General features: G+C 38.8%; 1 protein-coding gene across 1 annotated transcript in view; it reads left to right on the top strand.

Annotated features, from left to right (window-relative positions):
- NWD2 (NACHT and WD repeat domain containing 2) overlaps nt 1-19,761 on the top strand; it is a 205,096-nt gene that overhangs the window by 60,506 nt on the left and 124,829 nt on the right. The window contains exon 2 of the mRNA XM_033421638.2: nt 16,603-16,691. Within this exon, the coding sequence (XP_033277529.2) occupies nt 16,603-16,691 (89 nt within the window). The remainder of the gene's footprint in view (nt 1-16,602; nt 16,692-19,761) is intronic.

The raw sequence follows: 19,761 nt of genomic DNA, 5'->3' as shown, positions 1-19,761 counted from the left end.
GTTCCCTAATTCTGTGTTGACAGAAACTTCATAGAACATTACTGCAGATAATGAGAAAGGACTGTCATTTCAAACTTACAGAAAAGTTGCAAGAAGAGTAAAGTGAATTTACGTATACCCTTCATTAGGAGTCCCCAAATGTTAGTATTTTACCACATGTGCTTTATCCCCCCTCCCACCCTCTCTATGTCTATGTGTGTGTGTGTGTGTGTGTGTGTATACACACACCTATAATTCTAACATATATCTGTATCAATTGCACTTAAATGCTTCAATGTGTATTTCCTAAAACTAAGGACATTTCCTTATATAACAATACAGTTATCAATTAGGAAACTAACATGAATTCAGTATTTCCTAACCTGTAGATCCTAATTTACCCCTTGCCGCAATACTGGATCATGGGTTGCATTCAGATGTCATGTCTCTATAGCCATCTGTAATTTAGTACAGTTCCTTAGTCCTTAACATTAATATTCTTGAGGAGCATACATCAGTTATTTTGTAGAATACTGTTTCTTCATGATTAAATTTTTTTAAAGATTTTTAAAAATATTTATTTTATTATTATTTATTTTTGGCTGTGTTATGTCTTTGTTGCTGTGCACGGGCTTTCTTTAGCTGCGGTGAGCGGGAGCTACTCTTTTTATTTTTTTTCCACACACACACTGTATTTTATTTTTACAAGAGATAAATAAAGTGACACCAAGCATTGTAAATGGATAACCACAACAAAAGCAACAATGATTGCAATTACCAAACACGAAACACACTCACACTATGTCATAATATTGACATTCAGTCCAGGAATCCTCCACTGTAACAGGGAGCTACTCTTTGTTGTAGCACGCAGGCTTCTCAGTGTGATGGCTTGTCTTGTAGCGGAGCACGGGTTCTAGGGCACGTGGGCTCAGTAGTTGTGGCTCACAGGCTCTAGAGTGCAGGCTCAGTAGTTGTGGCGTACAGGCTTAGTTGCTCTGCGGCATGTGGGATCTTCCCAGACCAGGGCTTGAACTTGTGTCCCCTGCATTGGCAGGTGGATTCTTAACCACTGCACCACCAGAGAAGCCCTCTTCATGGTTAAATTTATATTAGGCTTTTTTGGGCAGGAATATTACAAAAATGATGTGTTTTCCTCAGGACATGGTATCAGGAGGAATAGGTTATTGATTTGTTCCATTTCTCGTAATGTTAGTTGATCACTTATTTAAGGTGGTGTCTGCCAGGTTTCACTATTGCAAAATTATTGTTGATGTCCTCCAGCCAGAGACCCCCCGGGAATATACCTCTGGTTAAACAAAGTTGGGTTTGTTGGCTCAGGACAACAAGGGAGAGTGCACACCATGAGGAACCGTGGGGCATCTCAGTAAGAATGTATTAAAAGGTGCTTATTATCAGGTTTGGACTTATACGATCAATTATTGGGGGGAGGTTTCAAGGAAATGTGGTTTTACTCTAGAGTGGGTGCTATCAAAATGGGCGGTTTCACTGTTGGTTATATTAATAATTTGTATATCGGAGGCAAGAGGAATGGAGCAAAGCTAAACCTGTGTTTGAAAGAAGCAACACTCACTCACGTCGGTGGGGAGAGGAGCATGTTGGTCATTTTTTGTGGTTTGGACAGTATTCTTTTTTTTTTTTTTCTGTATCCACATGTGATTATGGAGTGGTTCTGTTTTTGTTTCATTCCAGCATGGTCATAGAGCATCTAATATTGGCGTTCTGTGAAATTATTTACATTCACCAAGGGAACACCATCACCTAGGTGTGAGAGCCAGATCTGCTCCTGTTTGATAATAGTCAGGGACTGATTTTTTTTCTTGTTTATTACTATTTTCACCCTTTGTTAATTAATGTAAGCATCCCTACTGAAGTAGGTAGGTGGGTAGACAGATCGGTGGGTGGCTGGGTGGATGAAAGTACAGATGGATGGGAAGGGAGAGAGCACTTCCTCACAATAGAAAGTTAATTGATAAATGTAAAAAATGATAGAAGTAGAAAATCATTATTTGCCAACCGTAATAATTTGAGGCAAGGATCTTCAATAGATGCTCTAACTAGTGGGTGAAAGGTTGAAGAACAACAGGACACTTTATAATCTCAAAGGATTTCCATACAAGATACCTATCAATTACAAAAGAAAAATAGCTATTTTATAAAGCAGAAAAATTGTAATCACTCTGGTGTGATGGTGGTGGTGGTACAAGCCAACTTTTACTGAAAAGTTACTGTGTGAGAAGTACTTTATATTGATTTAATCCCAATGAGGTAGATAGTATGGACATTCTGAGGTTTTTAAAGGCTTATGATCTAGCCCTGGATATGCCCTTGATGTTTAACCAAGCCAGTATTCAAACCCAGGATTCCTCTTAACAGCTGTACTATGCCAGCTCTTTCTCGTATATATAAAATCTGTCACTCAATTTCCCGTTAAAAGCCTCTCCTTTGCACCCCTTCTTTTCCCGCTGTAATCAGGGTATAAGCTCTCTTTACCTTGTGTATGGATTACGGCCGCAGTTTCCACGTGATCCTCCCTGTTTCTGTTTCTTCTTTGTCAAATCTGCCATATGGAGTGTTGCCCTTTGTATCTTTCCATAAGATCACATTTATCATGTCATCACCATGCCTACTTCATCAAATCCACATCCCTCGTTTTCAAGACCTTCAGTAATTTGGTCCCAATACCATAATTTGATTCCCTATCCCATTAGGAAGTTTTGTTCACAGACCCCTAACCCCTAAGCTCCAGGTCTTCTTGTCCATCAGGAAAGCTCTCTTTTCTACCCTATTTTTCTGAATTCTACTCATTTTCAAGTCATAGCTTCTCCAAAATCTTTCCCCAGCTAGGGTCTCAAAATCAGTCTGGTGTCTAGAACGTGTTCCATTCAGTTTAATATGGAATCGTTTTCTGTTTTCTACAGCTGCCTTAGTTTTGACTCTGTCTAAAGCAAGTTCGTTTGCGTTGGGGACCATGCAGTGTTTTGTTTCCCCAACACCCAGCTGAGTGTTGGGTACATGGTAGAGTCTGAACAAACGGAGAACTGGCTGACTGATGAATTACTCTAAACAGACAGGTCAGCCAAGTGCAGGGAGACCCCTGTAAGCAAGCGACAGCTGCATTTTGGACATGGTATGAAAATGTTTTTCTTGGAGTTGACTGAAGTGGATGATGAATTGCTTTTGTTCTGTATGTTCCTCTGTATGTATTCTTTCCTCTCCCATTAGATTATGAGAAATAAATGCTGTTGACCCCCAAATTCCCAGAACACAGAGGAACAGCAAAAGACTGATAATTTATAGACTAATTATAATATAACCCCGTACATCGTACAACAAACTACACTACTTGGTGTTCCTCTAACACATCCTGAACTTCTTAAGCCCTCCTCATTTTCCTCATGCTACTACTCTTCTAGAAGATATTTCTTCCTTTCTACCTGAGAAAATCTTGTCTATATTTCAAGTCCTAACTTAATTGTCATCTTCTCTGATAAACTCTCCCTGATCATTAGACAAAATTAATCATTCCTGTCTTCCTGCTTTAGTAGCATTTTGCTTATCCCCCTATTCTAGAACTTGCTATGCATTACTGGGAACCCCATTCTTAGCTGACTGCTGTCTGGCCCTAATATATTGTGAATGCTGAGGGCAGCAGTTGTGGCACATGGGCTCAGTAGTTGTGGCTCACGGGCTCTAGAGCACAGGCTCAGTAGTTGTGGCACACGGGCTTAGTTGCTCTGCGGCATGTGGGATCTTCCCGAACCCGGGCTCGAACCCATGTCCCCTGCATTGGCAAGCGGAGTCTTAACCACTGTGCCACCAGGGAAGCCCAGGATCTAGGGTTTTATTCTCATCATTGCTATTTTTATCTAAGATTTTTTTTATATTTATTTATTTGGTTGCCCTGGGTCTTAGTTGCAGCACGTGGGCTCCTTAGTTGAGGCTCACCAGCTCCTTTGATGTGGCATGCGAACTCTTAGTTGTGGCATGCCTGTGGGATCTAGTTCCCTGACCAGGGATCAAACCTGGGCCCCCTGCATTGGGAGCACTGAGTCTTAACCACTGCATCACCAGGGAAGTCCCTATCTAAGACTTTTTAATTCTATCTTTTTAAGCCCCAATATTAAATGTTATTATTTTATGTTACCAGTTTTTAAAGTATAATTGACATACAACATTATTAGTTTCATAGATACAACATTCTATTATTTTCTTTGTTTACATACCCAGAAGTGGAATTGCTGGGTCATATGGTATTTCTATTTTTAATTTTTTGAGGAACCTTCGTATTATTTTCCACAACTGCACCAATTTACATTCCCACCAGCAGTGCATGAGGGTTCTTTTTTTCTACAGATCCTCACCAACACTTGTAATTTCTTGTCATTTTGACAAAAGCCATTCTGACAGGTGTGAGATGATAACTCACTATGGTTTTGGTTTGCATTTCCCTGATGATTAGTGATGCTAAGCATCGTTTCATCTACCTATTGGCCACCCGTATGTCTTCTTTGGAAAAATGTCTATTCAGATTCTCTGCCCATTTTTTAATTGGATTGTTTGTTCTTTTGTTGTTGAGGTATATGAGTTCTTTGTATAGTTTGGATATTAACCCCTTATTCGATACATGATTTGCAAATATCCTCTCTCTTTTTGCTTTCTTGTTGGTTTCATTGGTGTACAGAAGCCTTTTAGTTTGACGTAGCAACTAATTTATTTTTAGGCTTAGCTGTATATCTACCAGTTTATTTGCACACCAATACTTCTTGCATCTCAAATTTTCTTCTACCTGAAATAAATCCTTTAGAATTTCCTTCTAAAGAAATAAGCCACAGAATAGAGAGCTCAGAAGTGAACCAACATTTATATGGGCAATTAGTCTACAACACAGGAGGGAAGAATATACAGTGGGGGAAAAGACATCCTTTTCAGTAAATGGTGTTGGGAAAACTGGACAGCTACATGCAAAAGAATCAAACTGGACTACTGTCTCACACCATGCACAAAAATAAATTCAAAATGGATTAAAGACTTAAATGTAAAACCTAAAACCATAAAGCATATAGAAGAAAACATAGGCAATAACTCTTTGACATCAGTCTTAGTAATATTTTTTTTAATATGTTGCCTTGGGCAAGTGAAACAAAAGCCAAAATAAGCAAATGAGACTACATCAAACAAAATCTTTTGCACAGTGAAGGGAACTATCAACAAAATGAAAAGGCCACCTACTGAATGGGAGAAGATATTTACTGACAATATATCCAATAGGGGGTTAATATCCAAACTATATAAAGAACTTGTACAACTCAACATCAAAAAACAAACCTGATTAAAAATAGGAAGAGGATCTGAATAGACATTTTTCCAAAGAAGAAATACAGGTGGCCAGCAGGCACATGAAAAGATGTTCACCATCGCTAATCATCAGGAAAATGCAAATCAAAACCACAATGAGATATCACCTCACACCTGTCAGAATGGCTATATTAAAAAGACAACAAGTGTTGGTGAGGATGTGAAGAAAAGGGAACCCTTGTGCAGTGTTGGTGGGAATGTAAACTGGTGCAGCCACTATGGAAAACGTATGGAGGTTCCACAAAAAATTAAAAATACAACAACCTTATCCACCAATTTCACTCCTGGCTATTTTATCCAAAGAAAATGAAAGCACTAATTAGGAAAGATATATGCACCCCTATGCCCACTGAAGCATTATTTACAGTAACCAAGATATGGAAGCAACCCAAACACCCATCAGTAGATGAATGGATAAAGAAGATATGGTGTGTGTGTGTGTGTGTGTGTGTGTGTGTGTGTGTGTGTGTGTGTACACACACACACACTAATCAAAATAAGTCAGATAGAGAAAGACAAATACTGTGTGATTTCACTTACAATGTGGCATCTGGGAAACAAAACAAATGAACAAACATAAAAAAACAGAGTATAGATACAGAGACCAAACAGGTGTTTGCTAGAGAGGAGGGGTGTAGGGAGAGGAAAGAAATAGGTGAGGGAGATTGAGGTTCTAACTTCCAGTTGCAAAATAAGTGAGTCACAGGTATGAAATGTACAGCGCGAGGAATATAGTCAGAAAGTAAGTAATATCTTTGTATGGTGATGTATCTTAACTAGACTTATTGTGGTGATCATTCTGAAATGTATAGAAAAAATTTACTATATTGTGTAACAGGAACTAACATGGGTTAGTTGTAGGTCCAGAAACAAACAAGCTCACTCATAGAAAAAGAGACCAGAGGGAGGGGCAAGCAATGGATAAAGACAGTCAAAATGTACAAACTTCTAAGATAAATAAGTACTAGGGATGTAATGTACAACATGGTAAATATAATTAACACTTTTATATATGAAAGAGTAAATCCAAAGAGTTCTCATCACAAATTTTTTTCTATTTCTTCAATTTTGTATCTGTATGAGATGATGGGTGTTCATTAAGCTTGTGATAAGCATGATGTATATAAGTCAAATTATTATTCTGTACACCTTAAACCTATATATTGCTATATGTCAATTATGTCTCAGTGAAACTGGAAAAAATAAAATAGTTGATACGAAACAAAGAAGGCAGGAAACTCACTTTTTGTTTTTCTAAAAATACCCTCTTTTGCCGAAAGATTACTTTGTTGCTTATTTAATTCTAGGCTGACAGTCTAGATATTTTTTTGATCTTTATTGGAGTATAATTGCTTCACAATACTGTGTTAGTTTCTGTTGTACACCAAAGTGAATCAGCCATATGTATATATATGTCCCCATATCCCCTCCCTCTTAAGCCTCCCTCTCATCCTCCCTATCCCACCCCTTTAGGTCATTGCAAAGCACCGAGCTGATCTCCCTGTGCTATGCTGCTGCTTCCCACTAGCTAACTATTTCACATTTGGTAGTGTATATATGTCGATGCTACTCTCACCTCGCCCCAGCTTCCCCCTCCCACCCTGTGTCCTCAAGTCCATTCTCTATGTCTACATCTTTATTCCTGCCCTGCCAATAGGTTCATCAGTACCATTTTTTTTTTTAGATTCCATATATATGTGTTAGCATACAGTATTTGTTTTTCTCTTTCTGACTTACTTCACTCTGTATGACAGACTCTAAGTCCATCCACCTCACTACAAATAACTCAATTTTGTTTCTTTGTATGGCTGAGCAATATTCCATTATATCTATGTGCCACAACTTCTTTATCCATTCATCTGTTGATGGACACTTATGTTGCTTCCATGTCCTGGCTGTTGTAAATAGTGCTGCAATGAACATGTAGTACATGTCTCTGTTTGAATTATGGTTTTCTCAGGGTATATGCCCAGTAGTGGGATTGCTGGGTCATATGGTAGTTCTATTTTTAGTTTTTTAAGGAACCTCCATACTGTTTTCCATAGTGGTTGTATCAATTTACATTCCCACCAACAGTACAGGAGAGTTCCCTTTTCTCCACATCCTCTCCAGCATTTGTTTCTAGATTTTTTGATAATGGCCATTCTGACTGGTATGAGGTGATACCTCATTGTAGTTTTGATTTGCATTTCTCTAACAATTAGTGATGTTGAGCATCTTTTCATGTACCTCTTAGCCATCTGTATGTCTTCCTTGGTAAAATGTCTATTTAGGTCTTCTGCCCATTTTTTTAAATTGGATTGTTTTTTTGATACTGAGCTCCATGAGCTGTTTGTATATTTTGGAGATTAATCCTTTGTCTGTTGTTTCATTTGCAAATATTTTCTCCCATTCTGAGGGTTGTCTTTTTGTCTTATTTATGGTTTCCTTTGCTGTGCAAAAGCTTTTAAGTTTAATTAAGTCCTATTTGTTTGTTTTTATTTTCGTTACTCTAGGAGGTGGGTCAAAAAAGATCTTGCTGTGGTTTATGTCAAAGAGTGTTTTTCCTATGTTTTCCTCTAAGAGTTTTATGGTGTCTGATCTTAGATTTTGGTCTTTAATCCATTTGGAGTTTATTTTTGTATATGGTGTTAGGGAGTGTTCTGATTTCACTCTTTTACAAGTAGCTGTCCAGTTTTCCCAGCACCACTTATTGAAGAGGCTGTCTTTTCTCCATTGTATGTTCTTGCCTCCTTTGTCGTAAATTAGGTGACTATATGTGCGTGGGTTTATCTCTGGGCATTCTATCCTGTACCACTGATCTATATTCCTGTTTCTGTGCCAGTACCATACTGTCTTGATTACTGTAGCTTTGTAGTATAGTCTGAAGTCTGGGAGCCTGATTCCTCCAGCTCTGTTTTTCTCTCTCAAGATTGCTTGGGCTATTTGGGGTCTTTTGTGTTTCCATACGAATTGTAAAATTTTTTGTTCTAATTCTGTGAAGAATGCCATTGGTAGTTTGATAGGGACTGCATTGAATCTGTAGATTGCTTTGGGTAGTATAGTCATTTTCACAATATTGATTCTTCCAATCTAAGAATATGGTATATTTCTCCCTCTGTTTATGTCATCTTTGATTTCTTCATCCGTGTTTTATAGTTTTCTGAGTACAAGTTTTTTGCCTCCTTGGGCAGGCTTATTCCAAGGTATTTTATTCTTTTTGTTGTGATGGTAAATGGGATTGTTTCCTTAATTTCTCTTTCTGATTTTTCATTGCTGGTATATAGGAATGCCAGAGATTTCTGTGCATTAATTTTGAATCCTGCAACCTTACCAAATTCAGTGATTAGTTCTGGTAGTTTTCTGGTGGCATCTTTAGGATTCTTTATGTATAGTATCATGTCATCTGCAAACAGTGACAGTTTTACTACTTCTTTTCCAATTTGTATTCCTTTTATTTCTTTTTCTTTGATTGCCATAGCTGGAACTTCCAAAACTATGTTGAACAATAGTGGCGAGAGTAGACATCCTTCTCTTGTTCCTGATCTTAGAGGAAATGCTTTCAGTTTTTCACCATTGAATATGATATTTGCTGTGGGTTTGTCATATATGGCCTTTATTGTGTTGCGGTAGGTTCTCTCTATGCCCACTCTCTGGAGAGTTTTTATCATAAATGGGTGTTGAATTTTGTCGAAAGCTTTTTCTGCATCTATTGAGATGGTCATATGGTTTTTATTCTTCAGCTTGTTAATATGGTTTATCACATTGATTGATTTGCGTATATTGAAGAATCCTTGCATTCCTGGGATAAACCCCAGGAATTCGTGTGTGTGAGTGCATGTGGCTTAATAGTCTTTGAAACTTTTAATTTGCTGAAATTCATTAGGCCTTGTTAGAAATTATGCTTCTCAAGCACTAGGGGTCACGGCATGGCATGCAGTATCTTATTCACTGTTCCCCGAGCAGGGATCGAACCCGTGCTCCCTGTAGTGGAAGCATGGAGTCCTAACCCCTGGACCACCAGGAAATTCCTTGTCAGACTTTAAATAAAATGAATTTGCACTGCTAACCTACGAGAAACCAAGCTTGTGATTACGAATATCAAGGAGGTTGTTTTTTTTCCACCTAGTGCGAATGGTATAACAGCAGGTTTTCTTGGTGATGAAGATTGATTTCTGATTCACCCTCACACTGAAGGTCTTAGCTCTTTGGGGTCATGGCCTTTTGCAAGGATTTCCTGTTAGACTCATCACTTTGGGGCTCTGTGCTTTGTGTCTAATCTACCCTGCACCCACAGAAGACAAAAATCAACACTAGAGGTCACCAGGGCTTAGTGGAAAATAACCAAAAGCTGGCCTCAGAGATCCCTTATTTTCTGAGATTACTGCTTTCACTGTGCCTTGGGCCTCTGTGCATTGCTTAGTTTCACTCAAACTATGTGACACATTTTTAAATATATATGTTAAAATATTGTTATGCCATATTTGGGTTGTTTTAGTGTCATATTTGTGAGGGTTCTTTTCCTCAGTATTACCAGAACTAAGCCCAGCATTGTTATCTTTTATAGTTTACTCCTTTTTCCTAAAGTGTATTGAGGTGTAGCAATAATACAGTTAGTGAATTCCTACTGGGAACTTTTAAGAGTATTTGGATAAACTGGTGATATTTTTTTTTAACTTAAGCCTTTATTTCTTTATTTTTGGCTGAGTTGGGTCTTCATTGCTCCACATGGGCTTTCTCTGGTTGCTGTGAGCGGGGACTCCTCTTCATTGCGATGCACGGGCTTCTCATTGCAGTGGCTTCTCTTGTTGCAGAGCACAGGCTCTAGGTGCACGGGCTCAGTAGTTGTGGCACGCAGACTCTAGAGCGTAGGCTCCGTAGTTGTGGCGCACAGGCTTAGTTGCTCCGCGGCATGTGGGATCTTCCCGGACCAGGGCTCGAACCCGTGTCCCCTGCATTGGCAGGTGGATTCTTAACCTCTGCACCACCAGGGAAACCCTAAACTGGTGATATTTTTTAAATTACATTTTAACTATGGTTTTCCCTAAACCTTTGAAAACTATCTTGAAAATTTAATCATTTTAAGAACTACAACGATCATGATCAAGATCATGATGGTTGTAGCTACTTTACTATAAATCTTTCAGTGCTAAAAATTCTCATAATAAAAGATGCTTTAGTCTTTGATTCCCCAAATTGTTTGATAGAATAATTGCAACATTTATTGAGTATTTACCACATGCCAGGTGGTGTTGAAAGACTCCATCTAATCTTCACAACAACCTCATAAGCTTGATACTGGTAATTTTGATTCCACATGACAAATGAAAAAAAAAAAGACATCTTTTAATTTGCCTGAAATGACACAGCTAGCAGGTGAAGAGCTGGGATTCAGACACGGGGAGTTTGGTTCTAGAACCACAGTTAGTCCCTCTACTGTCTTTTCTGCTTGATACCAGTTGGTGTACTTAACAAATCAGATAATGAGCAAGATTGACCAAAGTGTGCTTTAAAACTTCATTTCAATAATGGTACGGAAAAAATAATTGCAAAATATGCTGGGGTTTTGATAGGGACTGTGTTGGATCTGCAGTTTTTCTATTTCATTTTTGGATTGTTTGTTGTGAGTACAGAGAAATACTGTTGATTTGTATAGTCTATCCAGCCACCTTGTTGAAATCGTTTATAGCCATTGTATTTTTCCTCTGGATTCCTCAGGGTTTCCTACATACAAGACCTTGTCAACTGAGAATATTTTTTTCCTTTTCAGTCTAGATGCCTTTATTTTTAATTTTTTCTTCACTGCACTGACTACAACCTCCAGTAAAATGTTGACTGTAAGTGATAATGTGTTCCTGATCATAGGTGGAAAATATTCAGTCTTAAGCCATGAAACATGGTGCTAATTGTAGGGTTTTGTGTAAGTGCCCTTTATCAGGGCAAAGAAATTACTTTCTGTTCCCTGTGGCTGAATGGGTATTAGATTTTGGCAAAAGTTTTTCTGCATCTGTGGAGTGATCATATGGTCATGCCCTGTATTAATGTGGCATATTCCACGTTAAACTAGCCTATCATTCTTGTACTATATCCCCTTTGGTGACAGTGTATATATTGCTGGGGGCAGTTTGCTAGTATCTTGCTAAGAGTTTTTGCCTCAGTGTTCATGAGGGATATATATTGGTCTGCAGTTTTTGTTTTGTGTTTTTTTCTTTTGATGTTATTGTCTCATTTGGGGTTTAGGATAATATAGACTTAAAGAATGAGTTGAAGTGTTCCTTCTACTCTTTTCTGAAAGTGGAAGGGATTATTTCTTTAACTATTGATATATCAGTTAAATACTCTTGGGTGGTGATTTTCTTTGGGAAGATTTTTAATAACTAATTGAAATTTTTTAACTTGTTGTAGATCTCTTCAGATTTTCTTTTCCTTGAGTCACTTTCAATAATTTCTGTTTCTAGAATTTGTTCATTTCACCCACATTTTCTAATTTATTAGAAATAAAGTTATTGTTCACAGTATATCCTTATATATATTTTTTAACTTCTGTAGCATCAGTATGCTACATGGCATTTCATTCCTAATTATAATAATTATGTGTGAGGAAGTCCTTGCCTCCCATGAATTCACAAGTCTAATGGAGACAGACTAAAAATAAATAAATTAAAAATATTATATTTATAATAAAGTAAAATACATGATGTTATATAGGGGTGAACGAAGTGCTATGGGGTGACCAGGGCATGCCTGTCTCTGTCTCGTAAGCATTCACAAACTGTGCTGCCTTTGATTGGGACTCAGGAGGGTCTGAGTCTGCCAAGCAAAGGGGATGCAGTAGATAGGGGATTCTGGGTGTGGAAAGCAGTATGTGTAAAGACAAGGCTCGGGTTCAAGTAATATCTGAAAAATACCCTGGAGGGTGCATGATAAAGAGCAGTAGAGGATAGAACTTAGGTCAAAGATACATTTACACCTGCTGAATATTCTGGCCTTCATCCTCTGGGCCACCAGATGCCAGCCAAGGTCTTTAATGATCAAATTAGTTTTCACTTTTGTTTTGTCTTAGAATTTATCTCCGGCAGCTCTGTGGAGCTTAAGACTGCAATGAGAAGGGACAGGTAACAGGTCAGTCAAATAGGACTCTAAGGGCTGAGAGATGGTGAGTACAAAAATAGAGAGTAGACAGAAAAGCAGAGCCAAATTCAAAAGAAGATTATGATAAAATTGACAGGATGTGGTGATATGGAAATAATGAATGGTGAGGGTGATGGTTGGGCACAGAGGACTTGGAGGGCATGGAGAGGAGGTAGCCTCTGGGAAGCTGCCAGATAGGAAATCAACCCCAACAACAACAAAAGTCAGATAAGATGTCCAGATGAATCATTGGCTAAGGGGCCAGGTAAAGAGGGAAAATCCAGGCAAGAGCAAACCTACAGAGACTTGGGAACCCAGGCTGGAATGACAGCTGTAGGTGGATCCTAAATAAGTTTTGTGAGCTGCCAGGAGGGAAATGACTTAATCTAACATCCGTGCTCTGAAGGTTGGGTGAGGTGGGGCAGTAACAAGTTCCAGTCCAACATGGTCCTTTTGGCACTCTTATTTTCAATAAAAGCTTGGAATTAATCTAAATCCTGCTTGAAGTAGGATAAAGATATTGACTGATAATTCTGTGCCAGCTAATGTTCTTCCTGCAGGTAACTCAGATACTACACAGAGACCGTCATTAATTCTGAAATCATAGAGGAATTATTTAGAAAGCAACTCTTTAAAAACCTCTTGAGTGCTACCGAAGTGTTAATGCATCTTTTCAAAGCATTCAGGAGCTGGACAGATACAAATGGATGCAGTGACTATGAAGAATAAATGATGACATACCTCGTCTTCTACACTTTTGTAAGAGGTCCCTTTTTATGTGTGACATTCTGTGACTTAATTTTTCCTATCCATGACATTCTAGTGTTTTTTGGTTGCCAACCATCAGGATGTGCTGTCAGTATGAATCAGTTTTTTTGTATAATTAAGCCAGCTTATCTGTCACCCAGCATAATTAATCCATTTTATTTTAATTACTTTTCCATTTCCAGAGCCAATCATCCTATATTAATACAAATATAGGAAAATCTGAGTCGCTTTTGTAATATCAGTAATAATAAAGAATGCCTGTCATACACTTACCTCACATTTTTAGAAACATTTAACATAATTTGATAAAATATTAGTATTTTGCCAGAAACACAGAAACCATGAAAGACATCAGTATTTCAGTTCATTCACTTACTTCATGAAGTCCACTTTCTAAACCCAATCATGTATTTCCCAGAATTTCACAGTCTTGATTCCCTGTCCAACCAATGGCATATTGTAATGTAGGAAGCCTTTCTGTTTCTGGAGGTAATTACAGAGATGCATTGCCTGTCAGCTCATTTTTATCCCTGGTGCCTGTGTGGGTTTTTTCATATACTCCTTCCTTAATTGAGCATGACTCTAGTCACTGGGGATGCAGCAGCGAAAGAGACAGAAGAAGGTTCTGAGTCCCATTGAGCTAACCTGGCAGTGGGGGAGACACATAGTAAACAGAAAATTATCACCAATAGTGATGAGTCATGTGCAAAGAATTTGAAGAAGATGGTGTGATAGAGAGGGGTCTGTAGCTGGAGGGCTCAGAGAAGGCCTCTCTGAGGAGGTGGCATTAAAGCTGACACTTGAATGACAGGAGATGACATGAAATGATCATGGGACTAAGCATTCCAGGAGGAAGTCATGGCTAGAGCAGAGGTCACCAGTGAGAATATAACCCAGGAACCAAATGAACGCCAGCGCTGCTTGAGTGACATGAACAGGGCAAGTGGTAAGAAATGAGCTTAGAGAAGGAGAGAACATTCAAGGTAAGGAGTGGGGATTTCATTCCAAGTTCCATGAAGAGCTGCTGGAGGATTTTAAACAAGAGAGTGATGTGATCGGATTTATGTTTTTACATAAATCTGGCTGCTCTGTGGAGAATGGATTGACGGAGCCAAGTATGGAAACAGCGAGATAGGGTCCAGGTGAGAGATGAGTTTGGCTTGTACCAGAGGTGCAGAGAAGTAGATTCATTCAGGATTTATTTAGAGATGGATGGAGCAAGAGAACTTATTGATGGGTTGGCTGTTGAAAGGTGTATTATAGAAAGGGAGAAATTTGTCACGGATAACTGAGATTTTTGTTTGTTTCATAAATATTAGGACTTCAGCATCCCTTAACCATTCTGGGAAGCTCTTGCATTTGTCATTTTCAAAACTTGATTCTTTGCACAGTTGCGTATTTTCCATGGTTAGAGCAGACTATGGCATTCGGCTCTCTAAATTCAAATCCAGGTTCTCCAACTTAGTGGTCACATGACCTCAGGCATGTCTCTTAACCCCTTTATATTTGTTTCCTCTTATTTTAAAAATGGATGACTTTCATAGGGTTTTTGACAGAAGTGACTAAGAAAATACACATAGAAAAACTTAGCACACTACTAGTCTACAGTAAGCACTCAGTAAACGTTAGTAATTAGATATTGCATTTCTGTCTTAGCCTCCTTACTGTGACACATTCAGTAATAAGAGTTATATTTTTTAGAAGCAAATTTCTGCTCATTTCATAACTTTTTTCATGTATTATTTGAATACTATTTTTTTAGAATATCTTACCAATAATTGTTATTTAATATATTCCCAAATTCCACATCTGGTAGTATCTCTTCATTTTTAAAGTGACTTTTTATTATTTGGGTCTTAAAAGTTGGTAGCCTTTTAGAGAGATTGAATATCATCAGCTTTACTTGGAAGATAGTGTTTTCAGCCCTTACAGTGGGGTGAGGGAGGATGGGCACCTAATCCCAAGATTATATAAATCACGTGGAAGCTTAATCTGCTGCTTCCACCAGTGCCGTAATGGCACATGGGCACTGCTCAGGTGTACCCTCCTCAACACGGTCCTCCTGCTTTCCCTTTGGACTTAGGTCCATGTTGGATCTATGGGGGGAAAAGACCCTACTTGTTTGGATCACAGGGTAATCTCGAAGACCTTGTATTGAATCTTTGGTTCCCATGTAAACACTGGTTCCTGTCACTCTGTCAAGCTGCCGCTGCATCTCAGACTCTTGGGATTGGTTGTTTGCCTCTCAAAACAGGCTTGAGAACAGTAGGAAAGTAGAGTAGGTCAACACGGCATATGGTTGAGTTTGCACGGACAGATGTGCTTGAGAATAACAACGACAGTCTTTTAAATTGGTTCCTGAGTTATAGATGTGGTATGCAGATGTTTCATGGTGATGGCTGGGATTGAGGTACATTTAGCAAATGGTCCTTTTCATGAGATAACACATTAACCTAATTTTTTAAGCTCTGATTCTTATCTTTCTGTGAAGTTAGCTGGGCGAGGACCATGCGCTTTGCTGTAAGCATCTTACAGCGTCATCACTGATGTAGAGCACCGTCCAGCACAAGTGGCTGTAGAATCCCTTTCTGTGCAGAACATTCAACATTAAATACATACATATGTTATGGTTCTCCTGGTTTCGGGTTCTCTGTTTCTTCTCGTATTTTTTAATGACACGGATAATTTTTAAATATTTTATTTCGAAGCTTTTACACACTGTGGCCCATGTAAAACGATCCCCTCTCTGATATAACAGGTCCCTAAGCCCAGGGTGGGAGACGCTAATGTTGAACCGTTGGCCAGTGGAATCCGCTAGTTTTAGACGATGACTCCTACAATTAGTCGCTCCTGACTATTGTGCTGATTGCACAGATGCTGTACTGAATCTTGTAAAAGTAACATTGTTTCTAAATACTGTAGGGAATGATAGAGTCTGGATGTTTTTGGAAATCAGTAATCAGTGTGTGTGTGTGTTTTGAAATATTTACACCCAATGGAGCTACACCTGATAGCCTTACAATTTTTCCTTCTGCCTCTTTGAAAGACAATGTGGTTGTAGCTATTTAAGAGCGTCATGTGAGGGTCTACATGGGTATAAAGAATGAGCTGTGAATTCCCAGCTCTGCCAGCACCCACAGAACTTACCCAGGGCTCCCATTCGCCCTGTGTGCATGGTAAACATCTCAGCTCCCCTGCTCTGTTAAGAGCAAGTCTTCTCCAGCAGACTAATATCCCATCATTTCACGATGCAGCACCCTAGCTTGATTATATTAATGTTAATGTTTATTTGTAAGCTTTTTTTTTCCAGAAATGTGTATTATGTGGACATAACTCACTTTCTGTTTGTTTGCTTTTCTACCACAGACACGGGAGCAGAAAGACAGGCACTAAGAGAAAACGTGTATCCTAAATTAAGAGAATTCTGCAGAGAAAACTATGGATTAGAATTTCAGGTAACGCTGATATTAATTTCATTTTTAATTATGTCAGCTAAATAACTAACATTTGTTTCTTGTCACAGTTTGGGTGTTATAAAATATGTTTTAAGCCCCGAAATATTTCATTTCTTTAAGCGTGGGTGAAAAGAAACACCGGAAAATGGAAGTAAAATATTTAGTCATTTTTGATGTTTTGCACTTTTATGCTCTGCTTCTTGGACCCTACCCGGTATTGGCTCATCTTTTTCTTGGAATTATGTTTATTTGCTTTTTTGCTAACCTCCACTAATGTCAAAAAGGGCAGGGTTGCTGAGCACCTGCCTTTAAGCTGGCATCTCTAGAAATGTTTTGCACCAAAAAATTGGGACCAACTCTCTCCCAACTGTTTCTTTTTAGCAGCTTGGTCAATCCTTGCCTTCTGTCCTACCTTTTAGTTTTTATTTGCATTGAAGAATGTCCTTTTTCCCAAGCATTCTGGGAATTTACCATTTACCAAAAAAACAAAACAAAACAAAAACAAACCATCAGTCTTTCAAGAAACAGTAACTGTGCATGTCATTGCTAAAATTCATAAACATCCTGGCATTTGTAGACACTATTGATGAGGCCACCTAATAGAAAAGTACTAGAGGACATTGGGCATATCTTAGACATCCAAAAAAAATTTTTAAGTGAATGGCTCCTGCAACTGTAGATAGCGTTATTTAGTCAGAATTCATCACCTTCATTTGCAATGGACATCTTAACTCTACAGTGCTGTCCTAACTACATGTTTACATTGTTAAGTAAGGACTATGGACTAGAGGTTTGTGGTGTAAGAGTGCAAAATGTGTCATTTTTTTTTTAGTCTTTGGGTTGGGAGAGTTTTTTGGGTTTTTTTTAATTTTATTTTTTGTACAGCAGGTTCTTATTAGTTATCCATTTTATACATATTAGTGTATATATGTCAATCCCAATCTCCCAATTCATCACACCACCACCCCGCCCTGCCCCCGCCAAAAATGTGTCATTGTTAATGGAAGAAAATTTCACCCCTCATTTGTTTCCTTCTGAATACAGTTGACCCTCAAACAATGCAGGGGTGAGGGGTGCTGACCCTCTGCGTAGTTGAAAATACACATATAACTTTACAGTCAGCCCTCTGTATCCACGGTCCCTCCATATCCGAGGATTCAACCAACCATGGTTCATTTCATACTGTAGTATTTACTACTGAAAAAACCCACACGAGTGGATCCACACGGTTCAAACCTGTGTTATTCAAGGGTTGACTGTAAATATTTTGTCTTGGTATACTTCCTAGTGCCTTCTAATAGGATGTATAAAATAAGAGTTTCAAAATGGCTTTGATCTCAATGCATAGTGTCTGTTAGCAGCAAGCCATTGTGACACACATATTGAATAGTTACTCATAAGTCACTGTTTACTTGAAAAATCATCAACCTAAATTCCTTGTTGTGAAGTCAGCACCACCTTCTCTGAGGAATCTTGTTCTACTGATAACAAAGTCTCAACTGTTAAAAATTCTGATATGTCAAGATTCCCAAAGACTTAGACATTCCTTGGGGACTCAGTTACCGTAAAGAAATGTATCCAAGCCTATTAATCCCATCTTTGAGTTTATTTGGGTTTGCATCACTTTTGTCAGTAGAAGAAGGCTGAGCTACAGAACAGCCTCCATAAAACATGGAATTGATTAGGATTAGCTGAGGGGAAAAAAGGAAAAATATATTTTCTAAATTTTAAGTAGGTACAGGAGAAAACAGATAAAGCCAAAGGAAAACTGTAGAAGGCAAGCTGCATAGAAGAAATTGATGGCAAGGATCATTCCAGGCAGGTGTATTGAATCAGTCAGTGAGATACTGGACAGCAGAGTTAACAGCACTGGGTAAAGCATGACATGGAATTGAGCCCCAGCTCTTGACTGTGAGTGACTTAACCCACCTGCTGGTCCTTTAGTGTCTAAAATGGGGGAGGTGACAGCTTACACATCTGAGATTGTGTTTAGAATACAATATGCAAGGTTGCACTTGCTTCCCACCTTCCAAAGTAGGTTGGTTATAGAGCTCCCTGAGGCTGTGTTTACTGGAGAGATGGTCCTCTTTTCTCAGCTGCAGCAAAATGTGCCAGAAGCTTCACAAAAGAACGAATTTAGCCGTACAGTGTTCTGGATTCCATCTTTGTACATTGGACTCAGGAGAAACGCATTTCCTAGAGCTACTCAAACATACCAGTCTATTTCCTGCTTTCTTGCCTTTGCTATTCTTACCACCTACAATGCTTTTCCATCTGCTTCTTCCCCTGCTTCACCTCCTAAGTCCTGCTCATTCCTAGGACTCTTCCTGTCTGATCTTAAGTCATGCCCCTCTTCTCCTTGCCCACTTCTCTGCAGCTGTGTGTCCTCCAATTGGTCCCTTGAACACTTCAAGCCCATTCCATTTCAGGAATTTTCCCTGGCTGTCTCTCTATAGGAATGCTCACCCCCTCATCTTTTCATGGGTGCTTACTCACTGTCCTTCAAGTCTCCTCTGAAATGTCACTTCCTAGAGTTGCTTCCCTCATGACCCAATCTAAAGTAATCCCCTAGGTGTGCTGTCTTTTACATCATCCTATTTTAGTTATTTGCATAGCATGTGTCAGTGTTGGATATTTTTCTTGTTTACTCATGCATTGGATTGTTTCTTGTCTTTCTTCCAAGATTGTAAGTTCCACGGGAACAGGGCCTTGTCTGCCGTTATGACAGCTACATCCTAGAATAGTGCCTGGCACGTAGTAAAACTCCATAAGAATGTTGAATGAATGAAGTCTCAGCCCAAACATTACTTAAAGAATTTTTCTCTGATCCCCTCATTCCTCCCAGGTTATACCACATACCCTGCTCCCCTAAAGTCCTGTGCATAACCCCCAATCATTGATCGAGTTGATTTAAGAAGTGTTTATTGACCATTGACAACATGCCAGTTGACATTCCACGTGCTGGAAATACAGGGGAAAAAACCATCACACCCTCTTCTCGTGGAGCCTCCAAAATTGTTGAGAGAGGCAGACAATAAATGGTAAATTCCAGTGGTAATAGATGCATTTT

This window comes from Orcinus orca, chromosome 4, assembly GCF_937001465.1.
Source record: "Orcinus orca chromosome 4, mOrcOrc1.1, whole genome shotgun sequence".
Lineage (NCBI taxonomy): Eukaryota > Metazoa > Chordata > Mammalia > Artiodactyla > Delphinidae > Orcinus > Orcinus orca.
This window is presented reverse-complemented; position numbering and strand designations above follow the sequence as displayed.